Source organism: Mustela lutreola, chromosome 7 (assembly GCF_030435805.1).
Source record: "Mustela lutreola isolate mMusLut2 chromosome 7, mMusLut2.pri, whole genome shotgun sequence".
Taxonomy (NCBI): domain Eukaryota; kingdom Metazoa; phylum Chordata; class Mammalia; order Carnivora; family Mustelidae; genus Mustela; species Mustela lutreola.
The window spans coordinates 36,203,797-36,229,975 of record NC_081296.1 but is presented as its reverse complement, the minus strand read 5'-3'; the positions used below and the strand labels follow the sequence as shown (position 1 = coordinate 36,229,975).

Sequence of the window (26,179 nt, the reverse complement as noted above, 5' to 3'; positions counted from 1 at the left end):
GGAGCTTCTCTCAACCTGATCCCCAGAGCCCCTGTTGGCTCTAGGGCCAGTCTTCTGGTCCCTCTGGCTCCACGTTATCTGGCCCCTGCCCTCTTACTCCCTGTCTTTCAGGCATAGTCCAGGCTCCCCTCTCTTGGAATCCCCTGTGTTTTGGCCTTCCCTGGGCCCACCCTCCCCCCCACCCTGCCTTCCACCCTGCCTTCCTCCACCAGCCGGGCAGGTTCAAGTGCCACTCCTCCCTCTTGGGTCCCTGGGGTCAAGCTTCCTCTGAGCTCTTCTGGATCAGTAGGGTGGGGGGAACGAATGCAGGTCAGTGTGGCTGCCAGCTTCTAGCCAGAACTTGAACCTGTCTGTATACCTCACTCTTCCCGCCAAAGTCCAGCAAAGGAGAGCGCCTGAATGTCCCTCTTTTCCAAATGGGCAATTTCCAGATGCTCCAGGACTGAGCATTTTTTAGCATGTAATCTGTGCCAGGCACCGAGATGGCTGTTGTAAATCATAGTAATAACAATAATGTCAATCTGAATATTTCTTAAGCTTATACAATATGTCAGACCCATATGCTAGCCGATCCAATAATAACCACCATTATAATGGCACTGATTATAAAAGTCAGCATTTACTGAGCATTTACTATGTGCCTGGTGCTGTTCTAAGGGCTTTGCCACAACACTTTGAAAAGCAGCCTTGGTTGAGAGGTTCTAATGCAGGCAAGGGGATGGGGCCCCAGGCCAATCATGTACCATTCATGGCTGTAGGAACTGGGAAATGGGCAGAAATGAAGACAGGAGGCGGGGCTGTAGGCAGAAACAGGTAGCTCCCAGGCCTAGCTCTGTACTTGCTAGGGTCGAACATCCCATTCACAGGTGCGTGGACTTGTACAAGTTCATTGGGCAGACACAATCACTGTCGCTGCCCTCCCTCCTCTAGTTCATCGCATCTATCCCCAGACTGAGCTTCTTAGGCAGGGCAGCTCATGGGGCAGAGGGGCTGAAGTCTCAGGGCCTGGAACCTTCTCGGATCCATGGGTCCTGTTCTAGTTGCCTCACAGGGCAACCTGTTAGCAGGGCTGACTCAGGAGGAGCCCTTCTGCCCTGACTCACAGACTTCCAGGAGCTCTCGGCCTCCTCCAGCCTCACCCACCTGCCTGCTTGCTCAACCAATAGCTCTGTAGAAAAGGCTCCACCTTCCCCAACAAGACCCAACAGGGTTCTCCCTGCTGCTCTCTGGCTCTTGGAGGTCTCTGCCCTGGCCTGTGTGTCTGGCACCACTGGCTCACACTTATCCTGATGCCTCTCTAGATGCCAGGAGTTCCTCTGCTGGAAGGTGCATCTTTGGCATCTGGAAGGGTTTCAAGCCTCCAGGAGGTAGGCTGGGACTCTTGAGACCTCCAACTGAATGCAGGGTCCTCTGGGCCAGGTAAAGTTGGGGAAGCCCTTGGCTCATCTCCACTGCTTGCCTCTGAAGGTTGGGATCGGGTAGGCCCTACAGTGATTAGAACAGCTGGCACGGTGGCCAGTGGCTCCAGGACGATCTGAGGAGGAGCTGTAGGGCAAGGGAAGGCGAGTGGCAGGGAGTCCTGGGTTGTCTTCTCCTCCTGTCCCATTTAATCAGTTTGATTGCATCAGTGGTATGCTCCCACATATGATTGGGTTGAAGTGTTCTGCCCGTGTGCTTCTGAGAGCTAGACCCCAGGCATTTGGTAGGAGGGAGCCACGGGTAAGTATGGAGGAAGAGAGAAGTGGGTGCTGAAGAGTCTGGCAGGGACAGTTTAAACCTGCTCCTTAGAAACTTAGGACGTGGGGCCAGGTCTGCCTGGGCCCTGGAAGGGATCTGGGGGCTAGAACTGTGGTTGGGAGCCCCACTAGCACTCCTAGGGATGACGGAAGCCAGGGGAACCAGATGGGAAGTCAGGATACAGAGTCAGAGTGGGATTGGGGGTTAGAGACCTTTTGGATTGCGGGAAGGGAGGGGCTCTATTCTGTCAACAAACGTTTACTGAACATCTGCTATGAACCTAGTTCTGGACCCGGCTGGCCATTGCCCCCAGAGGGCACACAGCCTTGAACTATGTTTACTGCAAGGAACAGAGGGCTGGGGGCCTCAGCAACCTGGCAGGGAAAGGGAGTTGGGGCTCTCAAAGTCACGCACAGCACCAGGACAGCACATAGGCTGGGGGCCACAGCATTTATTCTGGGGCCAGAAGGGACAGACAGTGAGTGGTCCAGCCTCCCTCGCTTCCCACCCCTGCAGGACAGGACAGAGTGCTGTGGGAGGCCCATGCCCTCTTTCTTGACCAGGCCTGTGTTGTGGCCTGACGGCCAGCTTCTTTCCCCTTCCTCTGCTGGCTGCTGCGGCTCTACTGTGCAGGAGACCCAATGCCCTGACTGGGGGCTTTGGCTGGGCCCCTCCTTTTTTCCCTCCCTCTACAGGTGGAACCCAGATGGGTGGGGAGGGAAGGACTAGCTGGATTGTAGAAGGTGGGGTGGCAGGGGGTTGCTGTATATTCCAGGAGCCTGTCTTGGGAGGTAAGGGTGGAAGTGGGCTTCTTCTGCAGACCTTCCCCACTGATCAGACCTGGCTACTGGCCTCGTCCTCCTCTGCTCCCCTCTTGTCCTCAGTGGAGGCTCCTGAGCAGGAACCCCCACAACAGAACCCTGTCCCTCCAAATCAGCAGAGGATATAGGGACTTGAGTTGAAAGACAAAACTCTGGAACTGGATCATGGGGTCTGACCTCTTTCTAAGTCTGCCATTGACTTACCATGGTCTTAACCTTGTTCCTGCCTCTCTGAGCTGTTTCTCCATTTGGAGGTGGAGGGGTAGGACCTAAGTCAATGTGTCTTTACTATTTGTTAAACACAGAGTCTGTTTCAGCTGATCTGGGGTGAGGCCTGAGAGCCCTCATTTTTTCTTTTTCTTTTTTGAAGATTTTATCTTTAAGTAATCTCTCCACTCAACGTGGGGCTCAAACTGCCAACCCTGAGACCAAGAGTCTCACTGTCTCCTGTCTGAGCAGTCTAGGTGTCCCCAGAGTTCTTATTTCTAATAAGCTCCCGAATGTCTCTGGTCCTCCAGGTCCATGGACCGCACTTTGAGCGACAAAGACTTAGACAGCCCATCCAGCTTGGGCCTCCAGGACCCAGAGGTGGTGTTGCCTGAGCCCTCTGTGAGCTTACAAGGCATCCAGAGGAAGTCCTGTCATTAGCTTGAGGCTTTACGCTAACAGAGCTGGCAGTGCCCAGGTTGAGGGGCATGGGAGCTCCTTGAAAAGTCCCTTCTTGGCCACTGGTTGATCTAACCAAGGGTTACTTTTGTCTTCAGGGGGTCTCCCACAACATTTTTGGCCCCAAATGCCCTTGCCCACTAATCCCAGTGGAGACCAGACAGGGACGATGTGAACTCGGAGCCAACCTCGGGTAGGAGACGGGCTGTGGAGAGAGGGCTCCAGCAGAGCTGGTTCCCATCCTGGCTCCCGCCATTTGCCAGGGCCTCCTCATGTGGTGTGACAAGGAACGGAAACCCAACCAGAGCACTCCGGGGGCTGCCCAGGTACCTCCATTTCTTTAAGGTCATGAATCTAGGGGCGCCTGGGTGGCTCAGTGGGTTAAAGCCTCTGCCTTTGGCTCAGGTCATGATCCCAGAGTCCTGGGATCCAGCCCCGCCTCGGGCTCTCTGCTTGGCAGGGAGCCTGCTTCCTCCTCTCTCTCTCTGCCTGCCTCTCTGCCTACTTGTGATCTCTCTCTGTCAAATAAATAAATAAAATCTTTAAAACAAAAATCCTAGTCTTGGGGCCTAGAGAAAGATGCCAGCACCTGGCCATTCCTATCCCAGTAGGGAGACAATGTGGAGTGGGGGCAGGGCAGGGAGGTCCCTGTCTCTGCTTCCTACTGGGGGATGATGGTTCTAGCCTGAGCAGCTCCACTTGAAGGGCCAGCTCCTAGCACTAGGAGAGGGGCTCAGAGGAAGCCCCTTCTTTAGCATCTAAGTGGCTAAAACATTTAAGGTGGTGGGCAGGACTTCCAAGCTGGAGACCCCCAAAACTGGGCCCTCTGGCCATCCCTACCCTGTTCCCCATACCCTCTCCTGCTGTGGTTCCGCTTCTTGGCACTGCTGATGTCAGTCTGGGCCTCTGGATCGTCAGGTAGCCCCAGCCCTTGGTTCCCCATGGGCAGCTCTGAGGCCTGTAGGAGGGCCCACAAGTGCAGAGTACTTCTCTCCCAAGTCTGTGTGTGCACCTGTATGGACGTGCGGGCATACGTATTACGTGGGCAGGTATTTATGTTAGAACAGGGTGCGTCTGAAGGTCTAAAGGTACACAGCCATGTGCATAAGTGCACTGTGTGTGTGTGTGTGTGTGTGTGTGGGTAAAGAAGAGGGTCAGAGTGCTCCCACACATTCCTAAACACTTGTGCCCAGGTTGGCGTCTATCTCAGTGCCTGGGAGGAGCTGCCTTCTTAAAGTAAGGGGATAGTGAGTTATTTTGCAAAGTGGATAACAATCCCTTTAAGCCTTGGGGGCCTGTCTGAAATCTGCAAGGGATTTACTTAAATGGAGGCCCCACATTTAAAGTGGGTTCCAGATTTGGTGTTCCAGTGAAAGACCTTCTCCCAGGTCCTCATGGAGCCCTGTGCACAATGCCCTGGGTGCTGGCCCCCTGGTCAGCAGAGGCTTAAAGGAAATGGAGCAGTGTCAGCCTGTGCCAGCTCGCTGGGGGGGGCAGGACAAGCTGGGCTGAGTGAACAGAGAGCATGTCGTCAGTCCTGGGAGGGGCGGGAAATAGGAGATGAGGCCAGATCCTGCCTGGCGGGTCTGTCACCCTTGTCTCCGGTTACACTCCCAGGGAAACTGGTCGCCCTGGGTGGAGTCTGGCGTCAGATATGAGGGCCCTGAGGATCTGGCCCCAAGCTCTAGGAAGAGGCAGGGCATAGTGCCTGGGGTGTGGCATGGAGACTCCCTTGGCAGGGCCCCTTGTATGAGGTTGGCCTGAGGGGTGCCAGAGAGACTAGGCTATAGAAGGAAGCCAGGTTGGGATTTGGAACTCCTGATGGAGAGGGGTCTCTGTGGGGGTCCCCTCTACGGCCTGGGACAGGCTCTTCAGTGTGGCAAGAAGAGTTGGCTGGGCCTTGGGCTCTGGTCCACTCTAGTGCTGCCTGGCTGTGTGTGATTGGATAGCCCTGATTCTCAGCCTGCCCTTGGTCCCCTAGGTGCCCTTTCAGCACTGATAGTCCGGGATTCCGGGTGACCTGCCCACATCTTGAGAGTGGAGGAGGATCTGGGGAATGCCGGGATGGGAAGGGGATGATAAGAGGCGTCTTGGCAGGGCGCTCTGGGGACAGCACAGTGGGGAGGAGGGAGTTTCCTTTCTTGCCCTAGTTTCTGATTCAGATGTTCCCCGATATGGAGACACAAGGAAGGGGTGCTTCTGGTCCCCAGACACTGGTCAGCTGTCAAAGGCTGGCTGGGGCTCTCCACCCCGTCTGACTGTGCTGAGGCACTGGGCTCCAATGTCCCAGATCCTGCACCTCCCACACTGTGTTTCTTTGGAGGACGTCTGCTTACTGCCAGGCAGCATCACCTGGGATCCAGAATCTGTCCTCATTGTCCATAACTCTCAAAAGGGAGAGGGGCAGGGGTCGTGACTCCCGAGCAGCTCATAGAGGGTCTCTAACCAGAGGATGGCCTCTTGGGGCAGCTCGCTTTTCAGAATCCTTGCTGCTTACCCTGCCTTTGAGAAGGGGCACCCTCGGTCTTCTTGCTGGGGGGCGGAGACCAACTGAAATGTTCCTTGGGAAAATCTCCAGGGAGCCAAGGGAAGACACCAGTGGCGGTCCCCTCGTCTGCCCCGCAGCACCAGGTCCCAGCCTTGGGATCTCTATGTAACCCCCTCAGTCTCCTGACCTTTGCTGCTCCAGCAACTTGAGAGGTAGGTGGAGAAGGACAAGGTTGTGGAGGCCAAAACTCAGGCTAAGACATCTGTGGCTGGGACGTTTAATACATCTCCTGATTTCATTGTTTCTTTGAGCTCCTCGGAGGTGGCCTAGCCTATCTTTACTAAACCAAAGGGCTTTGGTCCCATTCCACAAAGACTGGCCCACCTGCCTACACAGGTGGGGGCAGAGGAGATCTGAAAGGTCCCTGGAGGTGGACATTGAGGGCTCACATGGCCCTGTCCAGCCTGCTGGCTGAGGCCTAGTGGGACGGCCTGCCCCAGAGGAGTGCAGGCTGGTTTGGACAAGGGCCCAGTGCATGGTCAGACAAACGACACGCATCTGTCCAGAACCTCCACAACACCGTTTATCCAGGCCCCATGGAGTTGAGTGTCCTCAATTGCTCACCCCCAGTCCTTGGGGGAGCACAGGCATTGTAGTGGCCTCTGGCCTGAGGCCCGCATACTCCCCAGCCCAGCCAGGTCCGGGGCCACAGACACACACTGCCTAACTCGCCCTTAGCCTGTCAAGGTTGGGCTCCGGGTATGAGCTGGCCTCAGACCTTCCTCCCTCCCACACTCTCAGGAGCTCCCTCAGTCTGGGCGAGCTCGACACTGTGTTAAATAGCTTCCTTGCAATCCCCCTTAAATAAACCCATCCCCAGAGCAACCCACCCCATCTTGTTCCCTGAATGTATTATTCTACTGGCTTATGTCTCCTAGAGAGTGGAGGGGCTCCCTCCTCCTGCCCTCTGCTCCAGGGAATACCATCTCCCTAAAAAACCAGGGGAAAAAGTTTTCCCATCAGCTCTGGGGCAGAGACAAAGGGAGGCCTGGCTTGGAGTGGAAAAGCCAGGAATCCCCATCTGTCACCCCAGCCCTCTCCTCTCCTTGCCCTCTCAGCAGTCTGGGCCAGCTGTGACTTACCCAAGATCACAGACCCAGGATCCAGAGTCCTGACATATCTAGGAGGTCACTCTGGTTTTGACAGCCCAAACTAGCTCCAGGGCAGGGGGACTGACTCCAAGCCTGCCTCTGACCTTAGCCCACCCCTTGCAGTTCTCCAGGCATGGAGAAAGCTGGGGGGATTCCAGCTCTTGACTCCGCTTGGTCCCGGACCCCTGGGACCTCCTCCCAGCACCCTCCACACCAGATGTCCCCAGGTGTCTCTAGCTCTGGGGATACTCAGACAGCACCAGGGCATGGGAGCAATGGGGCCAGGGCCTGAGCAAACCTGTCCCTGGCCTGATCAGCATCTGGGCCCAGGCCCGGGCTCACACCCAGTACTGGCCGTTCTTGAGAGCAGGGTTGGGTGTCCGGCAGAACTGCAGCAGCTCTGGGTCAGGCTGGCCCCCCGGTGGGGGCCCCTGGCTGGGCACCGCTGTGAGCGGGATGGCTTGGCCCGGCTCTACCTTGCGGAAGGTCTCGTTGTCGCCCGCTAGGCCATTGCGGGGCTTGGCAGTCAGGACTTGGACGTCGTGCTTGCCCGTCTTGTTGCGTTTGCGGAGGTAGAAGAGCAGAGGAAGGATGAGTGCCAGGAGCAGGAGGACCAGACACACAGGGATGATGACGCTGAACATGTTGGCCTCCAGGAAGCCCAGCAAGCCCCCGCTGGCCACAGTGGGCACGGGGCTGGAGGCGAACGGGCCTGGCTCCCCCGTGGGGGTGCTGCTCTCTGGTTTCCTTGCTTCGGTCTGAGCAGGCTCGGGGAGACTGAGCAGGGCCACGCTGTAGGGTCGGCCCGCATCGTAAGGTTCAGTGTCAAAGTCCAGTGTGGCCACAGCGGGGGGGACACCCCGTGCCCACAGCTCCAGAATGAGACTGTCGCCCACGGGGCCAGGGGACTGGCCCTCTGGCTTGCCCACTTCCAGCCCCAGCCTTCCATCCTCAAGGTCCTGCTGGGTGAATTGCTCCACAAGCTGGCTATCGCTGGGCTCCGTCCTGGCCCGGGGCACACGTATCACACGGCCATGCCGGGGTCCCGCCAGGAGCCGGAAACGGGGCACACTGCCCGTGCGGTTGGCCAGCTCTCCAGCATCAAGGACGGTGGAGTCCAAGCGCAGGGTAGTCCCCTGGGGCCATGGCCCACCATCCCCCACACGCAGCAGAGCCCTGACAGTGATGTTCACCGTGGCGGATGCATTGGCCCCTCGGGCCAGCGCCAGGATGCCGAAGTGGTCTCGAGAGGAGGAGAAGTTGGTGAAGGCGAAGACCACCTCCCCCTGGTCTACCTGGAGCTGGCTGAAGGAGGCAGCGGGCTGCCCAGCCACCAGGAGCTGCCCGAAACGGGGCCGCCGGGTGAGGCGGTAGGCGGCGTCTGGCTCGTCCCGGTCTGACACCACCCGCAGCTGCTGCCGGCTCAGGGAGGAGCGCCCCACAGCCTGCGGCACCTCCAGGGGCGCCCGCAGCTGCACCTCAATGGCCGATGGCAGGACGTCCACGGCCAGGGACATGGACACGGGAGGGCTGGCCCCGTCAGATGCGCTCAGCTGCAGAATGCCAGCCACGCTGCTCCCATTGGCCACGAAGGCCAGGCGCCCAGCGTCCACGTCAGCCTGCGTGAAGCGGGTCACTGGCCCTGGGCCGGCCCCCACCAGACTCAGGAAGCCATTGAGGGGAGCCCGCTGCACCTCATACTCAATCTCCCCAGGCGCCGAGTCCGGGTCCACCACACTGAGCTGGGCCCGGGAGACCGGCACGCGGGAGCCCCGCGTGAGCCGGAGCGGCACGGATGCCTGGGGCCGCGGTGGCCGCTCGTTCACATCCCGCACTGTGATGGTAAAGGCCTCTGAGGTCTGGGGTCCTGACACGGAGGCCCCCGCTGGCCCCTGGAGGTGGGCGCGGAAGCGGAAGCCATCCTGCTGGGTGCCCCCGCCGCCGTGGGCATAGGCCAGCTGCCCTGCGGCCAGCTCGGACTGCAGGAAGTGGCGCCGGCCGGCGTGGAGGGGCTCCTCGGCCACCAGCAGCTGGCCCCGGATGGGGAACTGTGTGATCTGGAAGAGCACGTCATGCTCTGGGCGCTGGGGTGACGGGATGCTGGCCAGGAGGTTGGAGGCATCAAGGGTGGCCGTGGTGATCTCGGCCCGCTGGCCTTCGGGGACCCAGAGACCTAGGGGTGGGATGTAGGCTATGAAGGTCCTGTCCACTGAAGAAAGACCTCAGAGCCTCAGACCAGGACCCCCACGGCAAGGTTGTGCCTTTTCCCTCAGACCAGGTACCCCAGGGTGGGGCTCAGGGGCCCCTGGAGGATAAGGATCATGTCTCCTCTCTGACCTCAAAATGTCCCCACCTGCTCACCCTCCCTTAACTTCCCAGATCCTGGGAACTGACGAGGGAGCTGCTGACCCTGGCCTTGTGTCCCCTCCTTTCTGGACTTGCCCAGCGTCTTCCCCATCGTACAGTTCACCTTTGTTCCTCCAGAGGCGGCTGGGGCGCTGGGGGCAGGCAGCCTCGAAGGACACAGACACAACAAGGGTGGCAGCCACATCCAGGGCAGGGGGTGATGACAGCTGGAGCTCCAGGGTGTCGTGGACCTCCCAGAAGGGCTCAGGAGGCATCTCGTGTTCGTACAGAACATTCCCAGCATACACCTGGGGAGGGACCCCATTTTGGGAGAAGAGAGGCAGGTTGAGCCTGTGGAGCCTGGGAGCCCCTTGTAGTCTCCTTGACGAGCCCCTGGTGCCCAGCCTCACTGTCAACTCTCCTGGCTCTCCCTGGCCCCATGTCAGGGACCTGTGCTCTCCCTCACTAGCTCAGTGGATCACCATCGGTAGTGATGTGGCAGTGAGGACACTGGATCTAGAGCTTGATGCCTTGTGAAATCTGGGCTCTGCTTCCTCAGGTCAATCACCTCCCCTCTCTGAGCCCGCAAGAAAAGCAGTATTCGAATGCTTCTCTCTCGGCAGCTGGTCCTTCCACTTCTGCCCTGGGTCCCTGCCCTTCTTCCCCACTGAGGACACCAGTTTCACCAGCTCCCTCCTTTCTCCTATGGCAAAAATTTCCCCCCCAAAAGAGAACATTCCCATCATTACTCAACCATGTTATTCTCTCTTCTGTCTTTTTTTCTTTTAAAGATTTATTTATTTATTTATTTATTTATTTATTTATTTTTGAGAGAGAGCAAGAGCACGTGCGTGCGTGGGAGAGGGGCTAGAGGGAGAAACTCCAGCAAGCCCTGCGCTATGCACAGAGCCCAGTGCAGGGCTCAATCTCATGACCCTGAGGATCACTACTGGAGCTGAAATCTACTTGGGTGCTTAACTGACTGCACCCAGCTCCCCAGCCACCTCCTCTCTTCCCTCTTAAAGAAAAGACCCATGACTTCACTTTTTCCACCAACATGTGTCACCCCTCTCCACATTTTGCTCTGCTTTCCAGCAAAACTCCAAAAAGAACAGTCTAGAATCTGCTCTATGCTGTCCTGAGTGCAGGCTACACAGGCCTTTGCTCCCGTCCTCACCGAGGGTACCCACAATGTCTGCGTTGTGAGACCCGACGGCGGTTCACGGTCCTCATGTTGCTTACCTGCTTGGCACGCGGCACTAGACATCATCGTGCATTCCTTCCTCTAACACCCGTTGGCTTCCAGCATGGCCCCCTTTCATGTTTTCCTCCTGTCTCGTTAGCTGCTCCTTCACAGACTCCATGGTCCCCCTCTTCTCCCCGATGCCTATAGCATGGCCTCCAGAGTCTCCTCTATCTACAGGCACATCCCACGTGTCGTCCCAGGTCAGCTCTGCGGGTGACCCCCTTACTTCTGTCTCCAGCCTGGACTGCTCTCTCCCGAACTCCAGACTCACATATCCACTTGCTTCCGGACAGCTCCCTGAGGATGTCTAAGGACCAGCTCAGAGCTGGCCTGGACCAGACAGCCTTCTGACCTGCGCTCTTCTCCTAGTCCTCCTGCTTCTCACGACGGCAGCTCTGTTCTTGCCGTGGAGGCGTCCCTGACTCCTCCCTCTCTCGCACGCCATCACTTCTGGCCTGGATTATCGCTATAGCTTCCCATGTCCCAGTTTTGTCCGTTGATCCCTGCTCTACAACTGTTCTGAACACCGAAGCCAGAGCGAGACTTTTCCTATGTAGGGTTACTGTCCTTCTTGTTCAGATAGTACAGCGGCTTCTCCGACCACAAAGCCCCCACTCTGACCCCATTCCCACCACACCTGCTGTTCTCCAGGCCCGTCTGCCTGGTAAACACCCAGGGATAGTCCTCACTTCCATGAAGAATTTTGCTCCTTTCTTCTGCCTGCTAATCCAAATGTGTTCTCTGGTCTTATCTCTTATTTTCCCCTTTTGGGGAGGGAGATCTATTTCCTCCTTAGAAAAACAGGGCTTGTGCAATAATGAGATGGAAATTGATGTCCCAGCGTGTGGGAGACTCTTGGACAGGGTAGTGATGAACTGGAGAGCAGTGCCCATCTAATAGGGGAGGCAGCCCCACGCTAAGGGGGGGTCACCTCAGTTCTAAAGGGGGAGTGGAGCCCCAGTGAAACGGGTGGTTGCTCCTCAGCTGATTGCTATAGGAGGGAACAGAGCCTTTTAAGAAACTGGAAATCAGGGCACCTGGGTGGCTCAGTCAGTTGAACATCTGCCTTCGGCTCAGCTCAGGTCATGACCTTGGGGTCCTAGGATCGAGCCCCGCATTGGCCTCTCTGCTCAGGAGGGAGCCTGCTTCCCCCTCTGTCTCTGCCTGTCTCTCTGCCTACTTGTGATCTCTCTCTCTCTTTGTCAAATAAACAAATAAAATCTTAAAACAAAAAAAAAGAAAAAAAAAGAAACGAAACTGGAAATCAGGGACACCTGGGTGGCTCAGGCGGTTAAGCATCTGTCTTTAACTCAGGTCATGATCTCCGGGTTAGGTTCCCTGCTCAGTGGGGAGTCTGCTTCTCCCTCTGCCCCTCCCCTCTACTTGAACACACGTACTCTCTCTTAAATGAATCAATAAAACCTTAAAAAAAAAAAAAACCCCAAAACTGGAAATCAGGCTTTTGAGTGTGTGTGTATTTATTTAAAATCCCTCAAAAGTTGTATGTTGGCCATTAATTTTAAAATATTAAATGCCTGTGCATGCCAAATAAAACACATCTGTGGTCTAAATGTGGCCCTCAAGGACTGTCAGCTGTGACCTCTGGCCCAGGCTGAAGGGTGGCAGGAAGCAGAGACCCCCAGGAGTGGCCTGGGAGGATGGAAGCCTGCAGGAGTTTCTGTGGATGGGAGGTGTGCCATTGGGGGTGGCAAATCACAGGCAAGATGGGGAGGGGCCTCTCAGCTCTGCGAGCAAGTGGTATCCTCTGGTGAGAGAAATCTTGCACTGACAGTCAGAAGTCATATTCCTCGTTTTGCCTCTCACTAGACGCATGCTCTGAATAGTCACATGATCTCTGTAAGCCTCAGTTTCCTTATCTGCAGAACGGGACACCTAATCCTTGCCCCACCCGACTCAATATTGCAGGACAGTGGTGCTGTCAAGACAAGACGCAGTCCTGCCCTGCCCCTGCCCCAAAGCCAGGACAAAGTCTCCGCCAGGAAGCCTCTTTCCTGGCTTCTCTGGGTGGCACTGCCAGCCTGGCCCCCTGGCGGCCATTCACGGTCATTGCATGTACTGCCGGCGGGTGGGGAAAGCGCGGTGGGTGGGGTGGGACCCTGAAGCCTGGTCCTCTTCCCTCCTATTTCCTGGGCATCCAATGACAGCGGCTCCCTGGGAACCAGGGTGCTCAGCGGCTGCAGCCGCCAGCCTGCTGAATATCTTATCGTGGGAAGGAGACCTGGGCAGAAGCCAGGACTTGATGAGAACAGAAAACCTGGGCCCAGGGGGATGCTGACAGGAGAGACCTTTTGCCGTGTATCCCTTGTGAGAACTGCCTCTTTCCCCCCATGCCTGAAAGTTCCCCACCTGCTCTGCCTTTGGAGAGAGCCAAGGCTGCCAGCACTCACAGGAAGTACCTCCTACACTTGGAAGGGGTGTTAATTTAAGTGATGGCTGCTGTCCCCCATCCCTGCCCATGCAACCTCCCCCACCCCCCCAGTTAGCACAGAGCTGTGCACTCCCAGCAACCTAGCAGAAGACCTCTTCCCATGGCTATCAGTTCTAGTGTTTAACTGGTGGCCTCTGGCTTGCTCTGGAACAACTAGGCCCTGAAGAGAGATGGCAGCTTCACTCCCACTTCACCCTCCTTGGCTGCCTTCTGTTTACTCACGCCCCTGGGACCCACTCTGCTTCTTGCTGGCGCCAGACCTCAGCCTCAGGCTTCCACCTCTCAGGAGCCCAGCAGCTGCCTTCATCTCAAACTCTACGCCTAAACCAAGCATGGCCCCTCACTAGCCACAGGGGATATGCTCACGTCCCTGACTCAGAGCACTCTCTTCAGCTCCTGAGGTCCAACCGCAGCTTCCTTCTGGAAGCCATGCCCCAGGACCCTAGGCTTGCTCTGGGCTGAGATCTTTCCCATCTTCTGTGTACTGGACTGGTGGCTCCTGGAGGGCAAGGCAGGCTCAGCTTGGGGCATGGTGGGGCCAGAGAGTGCCTGCTGTCCATGATGTGGGAGTGGTGCCCAGGTGCACAGGCAGACTGGGTCCCCTGGGACTGAACTGAGTCTGCGTGGTGGCTGTAGAGAACTGGGCTCTTACCTCGGTTTGGGTAAAGTTCGCCAGGGTCTCCCTGGTGCTGCCGTGCTGGGCATGGAACAGCCTGCCCAGTCGGGGCCCCTGCACCACCCGGTAGAGCAGGTGCTGGGGGTCAGTGCCCGCACTGGAGCTGGCTCTCAGGCTCTGGCTGCTGAGCGGCTGGACCGACCCTGCAAGAGGCACAAGGGGCCTGTTGGCTGTGGACCAGAGCCAGGACGAGGTCTGCGACGGCTGGCGAGGCAGAGACCCTGGCGTGTCACCTGGCCTACAAGGCATGCCATGTGTGGCAGACCCACCTGGGCACACGGTCAGCGTTCGGCTGCCCTCCAAGGAGAGGAGCAGCTGCTTCTGGGCCATCACTTGGAAGAAGTGTCCAGAGGAGGTGTGCTCCCCGTCGGAGAGGCTGAAGCGGAAGCCGCCATCCAGGGCTCCTGCGGGTGGGGGTGGAGTTGGGTCTCACTGGCCCATCATGGCTCCCCATCCTCAGGGCACCACCCCCCAGCCTCCCCGAGTACCCACCTCTGTGCGAGAACAGCACGAGCCCGCCATCCAGCTGGGCCTGGGTGAAGCTGTGGACCTCGGTGCCTGGCGCGGCCCGCAGCACCACCCGCCCGTTGCTGGGCTGCTCAATGGTGTAGACCAGCTCTTCCGGTCCTGAGTCGCTGTCTGTGCCTCTAAGAGCCTCCGGAGGGAAGGGCACCGTGGCCCCCTCCCACATCTAGGGACACAAGCCTGTGAAGTTTCTGTCCCCTCCATGCTCTCCCGCCAGACTCCTCCCTAGCCCCGAGGCCATCATCCTCAGGCAGCAGCTCAGGCCCCTGGCGATGCTGGGCTCTGCCTGACAAAGGGCCCTCCACCCCATTCTGCCAAGTAGGAATCCTACTTGGCTGTTCCGCGTCACCCCAGGGCCCAGAGTCTCTTCTCTCTGCCCTGATCCTGCTTGTCCTGCAAGGCCAGCTCCTGTCCCCGACCTCAGGAAGCCCCCAGTTCTTCCTCTCATCAAGTTCTCTCCCTTCAGAGCCCCCCAGCCCTGACTGTCTTTCCCTGGTCCTGTCTCACGGGCAGGGCCGGGGCCTCCCTTTAGACCCTCCACAGTGAGTCTGGGCATGCGCTGTACACACTATGGGAATGGTGATTTTACTTCCCCAGGAGGTTTATAAATGGGCTCCCCTTCCAGGTGAAGGGAGGGCATGGGAGGCACAGAGGCCAGAGAGGCTGAGGGTTGGCTTCTGTCCTGTGGCTCAGGGCTCAGCAGCGGCACTGCAATGAGGGCTCAGGTATTTTCAGGGCAGTTATGAGGCCCCACCAGATGGCGGCAGCCACTCCCCATGCTCAGAGCGAAGAGGAGCCTCCCTCAGCCTCCTGCCTGGCAGATTCATTTCTGGGATCCTGTTACGTGACCCCAGCTGGGTAAGCAACTTGGGCAGCCTCGGGGAGGGCTCTCATATCTGGAAAACGAGCCCTCTGGGATTGCAGGGCACCTTCTCCGAGCCCCAGGTTAACCCCAGATGAGCTCTGGAGTTGGGGGGACCAAAGTATGGAGGTGGGTCTTTAGCGCCCGGCTCCTGACACAAACATGGTGGACACCGTCACCTGGTGGCCAAGAGGCCACACAGCACCACCTGCCTGCGGTTCCAGGGCAGCCCATACCCTGTACCCCCACTGCTCTGCAGGCCTCCCCACCGCTGGACCGCTCCCCATGGGTACATCCTCTACCATCAAAGGTGTCCTGTGTCTCACATCACAGACATCCCAAGTCAACTCTCTTCTGAATCCTTCCATGACTCCTGTTGACCCTAGAAACTGGCATCAAGGCCATCCACTATCTTGGGTGATCTTGGCCAAGCCATGCCCTTTCATTCCACCAATAACTGCTTCTGTGACCATGGAGAGATGTTGTGACCTGCCTGTGCCTCAGCTCTGACCTCTGCCGAGTGAGAGCACCACGGTTCTGCAGGGATGTAAGGGGCAGGAGCTCAAGAAGCCAAGATGTGGCCTTCACCGGCCGTGGGCGGAAGGGAGGAGCTTAACCCCTCTGACCCTGGAGTCCACCCTTAAGGGCTAGAAAGAACATTCTTCGGGAGTTCTGGTCCTGAGCCTTAGAAAAAAGCTTCCTGCTGAGGGTGAGTCCAGGGAAATCAGGGCCAAGGATGGCCATTCCCAAGGCTGCTTACAGCACTTAAAAGTGTTCAATAACGAAGGCTTATACCTGTGTTCTGTTTTCAGTGCGATGACTCCTTCTCTCTTCCCAACAACCTACTGAGGCATGGGGCATGGTCCCCATTTCAGAGAAGGAAGCTGAGGCTCAGTGAGGGGGTGTTACGTGCTGGGCCTCTCTTTGGGAAGGGAGGTGGGAGGGGATCCCAGGCTACTCTCACCTTCAGGCCTGTGTTGGTGGTGAGGATGGGGGGCTGGTCGTTGACGGGCAGGATGGTGATGGTGAAGGCTGCAGGATGGCTCTGGCGGTCCACCTCTGAGGCATTGGCCACCAGGATGAAGCTGTCTGTCAGCGTCTCACTCCCGTCGTGCACATAACGGATCAGCTGTTGTTCCACCTGCAGGCAGGCCCATAGCGGATGGTCAGGTGCCAGCCAGCCTGGGAGCTGTGTGAGTCTCGAGCCCAGCACCCTTCTTGCCCTGCCTTCAGGTGTCGGGGGAGACTGGCTCCTCAGAGCTTCAGCTCCTGCAGGTGACAATGGGGACAGCCATTCCTCCCAGAGAGAAGGATGGAAGGAGTAAAGGAAAGAGGACAGGCACTTCCATATGGCCAGAGAGGGAGGACTGACGTCAGGTATCTCTCACAGAGGGGTCTGTACATGGGACTCCCTGCCTCTTGGTGCCCAGACGGGGAGTGCCTGCAGCTTCCCCTGCTCTGCCTGCAGGGCCAGGCTGCGTGCCCAGGGCCTCCCCGACAGCTGTACCTCTTTCCAGGAGAAGGCACTGAGGTTCCCCTCCTGAGGACCGTCCTCTCTGCGCAGGGCCCCATGCCGGGGTGGCTCTAGCACCTGCAGCTCGAGGCCAGGCAGTGCGGGGAAGTAAGGCCCCAGCACGCGGACCAGCGGAGGGCCCAGGGTGCGGGTGCCACCCTCAGGAACGCTGAAGTTGTGCGTCTCCAGTGGGATGGCAGCAGGCAGCACCTCCAGCTCCACGTGGACACCCTGCAGGGGTGCACCCAGGCCTGAGGACACATCCAGGGAGAAGGCGTCGCTCCAAGCCTCTGGGCGGGAGTGCAGGTACAGGACCCTGCCGGCGTCCACCGCCTCCTGTGAAAAGCTCTGCACTGGGTCCAAGCTGGGCGACCCGGCCGCTGAGGCGCTGGGGGACAGCATCACCAGGTAGCCAGCCTGCGGTGGAGTCTTCACTGAGAACACGATGTCTGCGGGTGCCACTGCCTCCTGGGCTGCCTGTTGGACAGAGGGTCAGGGGGGAGGCTATTGTGGTCCCTAGGTGGCCAGAACAGGCTCAGTCTCCATGCTCCTGTGAGCCCCCAACTGCTGCTTCCTTAACACACAGACACACACTCAGGTTCACACACACGACACCCAGACATGTAGCTGGTTGGGGCAGGGGGTACTGCACCCTTTCACAATGCCTCCCCCCAACCCAGTCCCATGCTCACAGCCTCGGAGACACGCACTCCCTGAGATGTATACAATCACACGCCCCCAGAGTTAGTGACACAGATGTACAATATCACTACACCCTGACATGTGGACACAGACACACAGGTACATCTTACACATAACACACCCTGGTAACACACATGCACACACACATACATGGATGGAGGCCCTGCCCCGCTATCGCTTCTCTCCACCACCAGAGGGCGCGCCATCCTTTTCACAGACGACAGGCTTCGCAGAGCGTTGAAGACCCAGGTCCCACCCAAGGGCCACTGCGTGCTCCCTCGCCTGATGGTCCAGCTACAAAAGACCACACGCCAACCCCCAACTCACATTCCTGATCCTGTGCCTTTGCCTGGAATACTGCCTGCATTCCAGAATTCTGTTCTCTCTACCCAGACTACTGTCCCCTTGTCCCCTGCTACTGAAACCCCAGGGCCTTCAAAGCCTGTCTCAAATGCTGCCTCCTTCAGGGCAAAGCCTTTCTGATGCCAGACATCTTTAGTCACAGTCTGCGCTGGAATCCAGACAGCTGGAGCTACAGAGGGCTCAGAAATCGGCAGTGTGGCAGAGAGGGCAAGGACCAGGCCTGAGGTCACACAGTGGGTCAGTAGGCCTGCTGGAAGGCCTGTGGTTGCCCTGAGAGGTTCCTGGATGGTCAGCAGCTCCGTCCAGGTCCTGAGGCCTGGGGTGGGGTCTGGGGAAGAGAGCTGAGGACACGGGAGCCTGGAGATCAAATAGGTTTGTCTTCAAGGCCTCCAGTCCTCAAAGTCTGTACCCATGAAGATCCCCCCCCGGAAACTTATTAGAATGCAGGTTCTCGGGCTCCACCTCAGAGATGCCACGGTCTGGGTGGGGCCCAGGAATCTGCGTGGTTAGCGCAGCACGTCCGTGTGTGCACTCAAAACGTGGAGGCACACACAGCTCACAGGCAGACACACACGCTCGCCCAGAATCTCTGAGGCACGCCCCTGGGCACATGTACAGGTACATACCCAAAGCACAGACAGACACCCAGCCCCAGGGACACAGGCGTGTCCCTGAACATCCAAGCACACCGGGCATGAAGGTTTGCCAGAAGGGCCCCCTAAACCAGTCCTTTACCTCCAGCTGATCCTTTCTGATCTCAGCTGCCTCCCCCTGGAAGACGTAGATCTTTTTGTGCTGGATCAGACGCAGTGGGGCCAGTGGCCCGTCTAGAGCAATGGTCACTTGCAAGGTGGCATCTGTGTGCACTGGCCCTGCCTCCACGGAGAAGGTCAGGGTGTCTCGAGGGCTGAGGCTGCCGTTGTGGCTGTAGAGAAGGGCCCCATCCAGCAGGTCCTGCTGGGAGAAGGCCGTGGCGGGCTGGCCGGCCCGGAGCAGGTGTCCCCAGTGTGGGCCGTCTGTGACATGGTAGCGGACCTCATCCCCACTGCGGATGTCGAGGTTGGTGTCCAGCTGGAGCACGGCAGAGTCGATGGTGCCCTGGCCTCCTTGAGGGACCACGAGGCTGGAGACATTGGCCACGCGGAGGTAGGGCTCTGAGGCCTGCACTTCGAGCAGCGCAGTGGCCTGGTGCCGCCCGTCAGACACCTGCAGCTGGATCCAGCCGCGGTCAGCCCCCGAGTGCACAAACAGGACCCGCTTCTTCCTGAGGTCCTCCTGGGTGAAGCGGTAGATGGGCCGTGTGGGCTCATCCACAGCCACAATGCTGCCAAAGAGAAGGTCCTTGCGAGTCAGCACCAGCTGAGTGTCTGCAAAGCCGGAGTCGGCGTCACTGAAGGCCACGTCATCTGTTGTCAGCAGCCGCTGGCCACCCCGGGCCACATGGAAGATACGGCTGATGGTCTGCACGGGAGCGTGGTCATTTATGGGCTGGATGGCCACGCGGAAGACGCCCCGCACCTCCTCCCAGGCCATGCCACCGCTGCCGTCACCCTGGCGCATTGCCACAAAGGGAATGTCGTCTTCTGTGGTCTCGGAGTTGTCATGCTGGTAGACCAGCCGGCCCTGCAGCAGGTCCTCATTGGTGAAGGACGTCACCATGGTGGCCTCGTCCTGTGCCCCCCTCCAAACCAGCCTTCCATGGCGGGGCCGCTCCATGACCTCGTAGAGGTAGCTGGCGCTGTTAAGACTCTTGACGAAGAGGTGGTCAGCGGAGAGAATGCCCTCGCCGCCCTCCGGCACCGAGAGGAGGATGTTGGTCAGGACGGGAGCATCTGGGTCACCGCCAATGTGGACGGGGAAGGTGTAGAGTGGGGAGAAGTGCGGTGGAGCTGTGACACGGAAGCGGAAGGTGTCTTCAACTGTCTCTGAGGTGCGTGCCGTGGCCCCATAGGTCACCCGGCCAGCCTGCAGGTCATCCTGGGTGAAGCTCTGCCCTTCTGACAGCCGTGTGCCCTGTAGCCGCAGGTTGCCCTTCCTGGGGGCCTGGACCACCTCATAGTAGAAGGTGGTGGGGCTGGGGCCTGCCTCCTCCTCCAGGGTGGCCTCCAGGTGGGCCGTGGTGAGCACCTCCTGTTGGGTGTTCTGAGTGCTCAGGGGCTCCAGCCGCAGCAGCCACACTGTGGCTCTCTGGATTGTCACTGGGAAAGACAGATTGCTCAGGGTCTCCTGGCCCACCTGCACCTCCAGGGCCAGGTTCTCCACGGTGTCCTCGGTGTGATGCTGCGGGTCAGTGCTCAGGTATCTCACGCGGCCGTGCTCCACATCCCGCTGGTGGAAGGCCTGTGTGGCCCTCCACTCGGCCCCCTCGGCCCCACCTGCCCCCTGCTTCTGCAGCTCCCCAAACTGCAGGGCCTCTGTGACTCGGAATAGGATGCTCACATCCTGCCCCACGGCGTTGGTCTCCACCGACAGGTTGGTGGAAGAGATAGGGGCTGCGGAACCCTGGGCCAGGCGCAGCCCTGTGTTGTGGCGTATCTGAACCATTGGCCGGACTGCCACCACCTTCAGGGTGGCGGGAGGGCTGGCCTGCAGCCCGTCACTGACCCGGAACGTCAGGTCCTGGGCGGGGCCACTTCGGTGGACATAGACGAGGCTGCCGGCCTCCAGCTCCCGGCAGGAGAACTCCGTTGCTGGCTCCCCAGGCTGGTCTCGGCGCTCCACGGGGAGGCCGGTGGGGGTGCCAAGGAGCTGGAAGGTGAGGCCCTCGCAGGCAGAGTCTGGGTCGTAAGCCTGGAAAACTTCGGGCCCCAGTGGCTTCTGTGTGTGCTCCAGGATCACCATGAGGCTGCCATGTGGGAAGATGATACGGGGTGGGTCATTGACAGGATTTATCTGGATGGGCAGGATGTAGGTTTGGCCCCTCCGAAGGCAGGTGGGCACGGGCACCCTGGCGGTCACGGACACCTCCAGCATCAGCTGGTCGGAGGTGTCCTCGGAGCCATCGTGGATGTAGCGGACCTTGCGGTTCACCACGTCCAGCAGGGTGAACATTTTCCGTGCCTGGGCCCCGGGGATGTCCAGCTCGAGCTCGCCGTGGCGTGCCCCGCGGCTCACACTGAATAGCACCTGGGATTTGCGCAGCTCGGCCTCGCTCAGGTCCAGCATGGGCTGCACATGCCGCCACTCGAGCCAGGCCGCACCCCCCTCAGCCACCACCAGTGGGCTGATGGTCAGCAGCTGGGTGAAATTGGCAAAGACAGGCGGCAGCCCTGGCTCAGGGACGCAGGGCTCAGGCAGCTCCACGGCGGGCCACGCCTCGGGTGCCAGTGTGGAGAAAGCTTCGTACAGGCCATAGGCGTCCTCCTCATACTCGTCTTCCTCTAGCCTGCAGCCGGCTGTCATGCTGCGCGTCAGCAAGGCATCCCGGAGCCCCTGTCTCTGGCCATTGATGCTGAGGTCCTCCATGCAGCCCAGCAGGGAGGCGTTGACGGTCCCCGGGGCCAGCCCCAGGCGGTGTTCCTGGAGATGGCGAGAGGCCTCAGCGTCCAGCCCCCCCAGGAGGAGATTGCCACGTGGGTCCAGATAGCTGAGGACCCCGCGGTTGGAAGTCCGTGTGGGGTACTGGTCCACGGAAATCTCCAGCTGGTGAGCGTCCACATGGACACTGACCTCATGGGGTTGCCCATCGGCCACGGGCACGCTGTTGTGAAGCAGTACCGTGCCCTGGCCCTTCTCCACCACAGCCCGCAGGTGGCCCTCAAAGATGTCCACGTAGAGGAAGTCCCCATGCTGACCCCCTGCCTGGAAGGCCAGGGGCGCCTGCTGGCTCCGAGTGGTGAGGATAAACTCCAGGGTGCCTTCCTCCCGAGTGCTCCAGGCCGGGAAGGCAGCCAGGGAGTGGGGTCCAGAGAAGCCGAGGGCCACGCTGTCATCTGCAGAAAACTCTTCAGCACAGCCCTCATGCACGCCCGGGGTCAGTGGTCGGAGCAGGTTGCGGCCATTGAGGGTGGCAGCGTGGAGGCAACCCCTCAGAGGCTGGCTAGCCCCCCTCAGGTAGGACAGGCTAAGGCTCCCGGGGCCCCCCAGGAAGATCCCATAGGGGACCTCCAGGGGAGCTCCCAGGATGGGGGCTGAGGCGTTCAGGAACCCATCAACGGACAGCAAGGCCTCGCTGTCTGAAATGGTCAGCTGCACAGTGTGGACGGCAGAGTCGCTCAGCAGGGTCCCAGCTGGCGTCTGCAGCCTTAGTTCCTCCTGGCCCAGGGCGAGTGTGACCTGGGGAAAGATGGAGGAATGGGAGTGGGGGCCACATCCTGAGGGCATCTGCTTCTACTGTAAGAACACAGTGGGCCTGCCACAGCGGAGTCCCCAGACTGGAGGTGCTGGGACAGAGGATTCTCAGGCCACCCGTCTCCTTCCTGCCACGCCCCTTACTCATCCTCCAGACTCTCACCGAAGCGATCTCTGAGCCACGTCTAGATGGGCTCTGGGGTCCCTGCTGGGAACCAGAGAACTGCCATATAGCAAGATGCTTTTCTAGAGATTCAGTCTGCATTTTTTCACTCTCCCCAACCTTCCTAGCTTGGGTGAGCCGCCAGAAAATCACTTTAGTATCCAGAAGATTCGCCCCTGGAATAATGGGCACCTTAGAATCCCCAGAACACCCTGGGACCCCTGGGGCAGCCAGGCTCACTGCTCAGGGACGGGGAGCCCAATTCCAGGTGCTCTCTGTGTTGAAGGTTACATAAAGCAAAGCTCCTGGATCCGGGGTGAGGGATCCTTGGGGAGAGGAGAACACAGATGTGTCTCGATGTCATTGGCACCAGAACTGGATCTAGTGTGGTGTTCTCATGACCGGATGGTAGAGTGGGTGGTGGCAGAGTGTGGAAACTGGAAGAGCCGAGCACTAAGAACTGTGGCCTTGGGAGTCCGAGTACGGAGCCCCTCCACAGGGCTGAGGCACCCCTGTACTTGGCAGAGAGGGAAAACACCAGCCCCGGCGCTGTACCCAGCCTTCGCTCAACAGTGACACCTTGTGGCAGTGGGAAGCAATGGCAGCAGCAGATGAACTGAAGACCAGTCCTAGTCCTCTCCCCCCTGGAGTGTGGAAGCAGAGGGCTTTCCCAAATTTGGACTAAGATCTCAAGTTCTCAAACTCTTCATGGTCAAGGGGGAGCCTCGAGAGAGAGAGCCAGAAGACTCCTTTCTAATAAAGCTGGTGGTGACTGGACGAAATGGGAAAAGGGAGAAGCTTTGCAGTATAGGGTGTGTCCATCATGGACAGACAACTCAACAGCTGGGTGACTGGTGCTAGGCAGGGGACTTCCTAGAGTTGCCAGTCCCAGGAGAAGGCACCCAGCCCAGGGGAGTGCCAGGGGACATGCTGAGATGGGGACGGGGCAGGACTACGGGAGGCCGGGGTGGGGCAGGGCCAGGCCAAGGGCTTGTGGTGAGCCAGGGTCTGGCGGCGAGAGACCAGAGACCGCCAGCTGGCCCGGACTGCAGGCGCGCCGTGAGGGAAATGGCCAGCCAGGGGTTGTGGTGGGAAGAGTGGATGAAGGGCTGCAGGCACAGCCAGTTCACGAGGGAGTCACACTTATGGCAATGCTGTTGTTCACCTCACACTGGGGACCTAGAGACCCTGCGGCTAAGGTGAATCATACAAGGCCACCCAGCTGGCTGGGGTCCATCTGGGGCTAGAGCAGGAGGCCAGCAGGGAGACAGCACTGACCTCTAGGTATCCGGAGTGGAGCTGCAGGAGGAGGTGGTCAGCCTGGCCTGCTGCCAGGAGAAGCAGGGCTTCGGGCTGAAAAGTGGAGAATTGTAGCCAGAGGTCTACATCAGTCAGAGCTGTGGCCGTGGGCACCTCCAGGTGGTTCTCACCGAAGAAGGAGGCTGCGTGAGAGAGAGAGTGAGAGAGAGAGCTGGGGTCAAATTGCAGACTCTTGCCTGGAAGGGGTGGAGGCTGCAAAGGATGAGTAGGTTGTGGGGAGGTAGTCCAGGCTGGTGCGGCTTTGTGGTGGCCCATCACCTGCTTGGTCCTGGGGCCGAAAGACACAGCCTCTCCTTGTGTCCAGCCCAGACCTTGGCTCCAAAGGAGCCCAGACCCATTCCCAGCAACTCAGGTTTCCTCCTCAGAGGTTCCTGGGGCCGGGGACCTCTGCCAGCTCTGACTCTCTTCTCCTGGGCCTTAAAGGATTCTCCATCCTGGGTCTAGTCCTCGAGCCTAAAGGAAAACCATCCTTGACTGGGTCACCGGGCCTGATGGTTGTAGACTCTGGAAATGGACTTTCAGGGGAACCATCCCTACCCCACACTGGTCCCTGCTCAAATTCCTTCTCCTAAATGCCCTGTGCTTTGGTTCTTGGGCAACACTTTCCATGCCATGTCCTCCCACCATGGTGCTCAGACAGGCTGCCCACCCATCCCCGCTTCTCTCTTGGGCCACACTCTCAGATGTCTTCAAGCATGGGGGTAGTAGCTTGTCGGCCTGAGTCCACCAAGGAGCAAAGACTCTGAGGCCAGATGGAGACCATGTGCAGTGCTGGACCCCAAATGGGCCAAAACTTCCTGCATGGCCCTATATTGCTTCCTGCTGCAGACCTGATGATAGTCCCTGGTGAGCAGTCAGATCCGGCCCTATTGTTTCCACTTCAGCTAGTGAGCCACTGATGACTACAGCTTACCTCTCTGAGCCTGGGTCTATGGCTAAAGATAGGGCCTTGGGGGGCTGAAGGTTTGCTGAGCAGGACAGAGCGCCCAGATCCACATGGCCTGAGCAGGTTGTATCTGTGGTTTCCCAAGGCTGGTGGGTGCTGTAGGGGGCCCCTTTGGTCCCTCACTGGGATACTTCAACTTTTAAAGCCGCCACCGCCTCCAGTTAGTTCCCCCAAATTAACCTCCCTTGACCTCCAACCAGCTGCAACAATTTCTGGTTTTTTCTTTTTGCAGAGATTAGGGCCAAATATAACTTTGACTCTGCCCCCCAGAGGTCCAGCACTAGGGAAGGGGGTGGGGAGACAGAATGGTTTAAAAAAGCTATTCACCTCTGTGGGGCTTCTCTTAAGCCCCGTGTGACTGAGTAAAGGGATAATCTGGCACCAGCCACAATATGTGTTGGTTCCTGACCTGACAAGGTGGCTTCAGCCACTGGAAGGGTCTGGCAGGATGTCCAAGAAAGATAATGCTCTTCCCTCTTGGGCTGAGCTGATATATCTCCGGTTATCCCCTCTTGCCAGTCCTTGCCGGCAATACCATACCTTGTCTGAGGGGCTAGAGGAATCAAGTGCGAGCTACAAGACCCTCTGGGTGGGTATGGCCCAGCAGAGCCAGCTGACCTTGGTGTGGGTGAGGGGCAGCCCCTCGCGGTGAGAACTCATGGGCGGGGGCTCCTCCTGTGCAAGGACATTGATTCTTCTCTTTTTTTAAAAGATGATTTTATTTATTTATTTATTAGAGAGAGAGAGAACGAGCAGGGAGGAGAGGGAGAGGGAGAAGCAGACTCCCCACTGAGCAGGGAGCCCCATGGGGGGATCAACGCCAGGATCCTGAGATCACAACCTGAGCTTAAGGCAGATGCCCAAGGAAGGAGCCCCCCCGGGGCCCCAAGGGCATTGATTCTTAAGAAAAAAAGGCAGCACACAGAACTGAGGGCAGCCTCCCACCCCCACACAGAACGTGGGGGCCCGTGGCTCCCCCCATGGCTGCAGTTATCACTACGGGCAGCTGGCAAGAGCTGATTGTTAAATTTGCAGGAATTTTGCCAGCCAGGTGATGCTGTGGGCAGTATTTATACCACAGAAGAGGCAAAGGCTATAGATCAGCATTCCCTCTCCCCCAGAAAGCCTGTTGCTCAACATTTGCCTGTTTAGCATGCATGGGAAGGGGGCCCTCCCCCTCTGGTGGTGGGGGGAGTGAGCTCACACACCCATTCACACTCCCTTTCATCAAAAGTGGGTGCGGGGAAGGTGGGTTCAGGGTGTGAAGCCCCCGGGAAGGGATGGGGATGGCAGGCTCTGCCCACTGAACCACCTGCCTCCAACCGCATCTCAGAAGAGGAGAGGGGCAGCCTTCGCAGCCTGGTTCTTCAGGCTGGAGTGGGAGGGTGGCAGGAAGTAGAGGTACTTTCCAGAGAGCTGGGGTCTGAATGAGCCTATTGAGGGGCTGGGCCCTGCTGTTTCCTGTGGGGCTGGGCAGGGAAGCGCTCACACAAGCTGCCTTGTGCTGCTGGGAGCTCCTGGCTCGGGCAGCCCCCTCATCCCAATGGAGGCCTTGGAGGCCTTGCTGGCCAGGGTTTTGGAAACTCTGACAGCGCCATTCCCCCCACCTCCTGGTCTCCTTCTGTGGTCCCTTACCATCTCTGATGGGCCACAGTTGCAAGGACCCAGTCTCCCAGTCCTGGGAGACAGTGGGAGAGGCTGCCAATGGGGAAGCAGTGCAGCATAAAGGAGTGAGTTAGGAGTCAGTTCCAGAAGGCTTCTTGGAGGAGGTGAGGGTGGTGGAGAGGAGGGAGGGAGGGGCCTGGGCAGTTTCAAAGGGCAGCAAGGCCCGGTAAGAGGGTGGCAGCAGGGACCCACAGCCCGGGACACTGAAGACAGAGGAGGAGAGGGAAAAGAAGCAGGAGCCAAGCTAGCC

General features: G+C 58.7%; 1 protein-coding gene across 1 annotated transcript in view; it reads right to left on the bottom strand.

The window, feature by feature from the left end:
* Positions 1–600: 600 nt before the first annotated feature.
* CSPG4 (chondroitin sulfate proteoglycan 4) overlaps positions 601–26,179 on the bottom strand; it is a 40,884-nt gene continuing 15,305 nt past the window's right edge. Inside the window, exons 2-10 of the mRNA XM_059180319.1 lie at positions 23,277–23,440; positions 18,281–21,820; positions 16,475–16,957; positions 15,932–16,108; positions 14,073–14,271; positions 13,850–13,984; positions 13,557–13,723; positions 9,334–9,517; positions 601–9,036 (exon numbers count right to left, since the gene is read on the bottom strand). Coding sequence (XP_059036302.1) covers positions 7,202–9,036; positions 9,334–9,517; positions 13,557–13,723; positions 13,850–13,984; positions 14,073–14,271; positions 15,932–16,108; positions 16,475–16,957; positions 18,281–21,820; positions 23,277–23,440 — 6,884 coding nt within the window. The 3' untranslated portion in view covers positions 601–7,201. The remainder of the gene's footprint in view (positions 9,037–9,333; positions 9,518–13,556; positions 13,724–13,849; positions 13,985–14,072; positions 14,272–15,931; positions 16,109–16,474; positions 16,958–18,280; positions 21,821–23,276; positions 23,441–26,179) is intronic.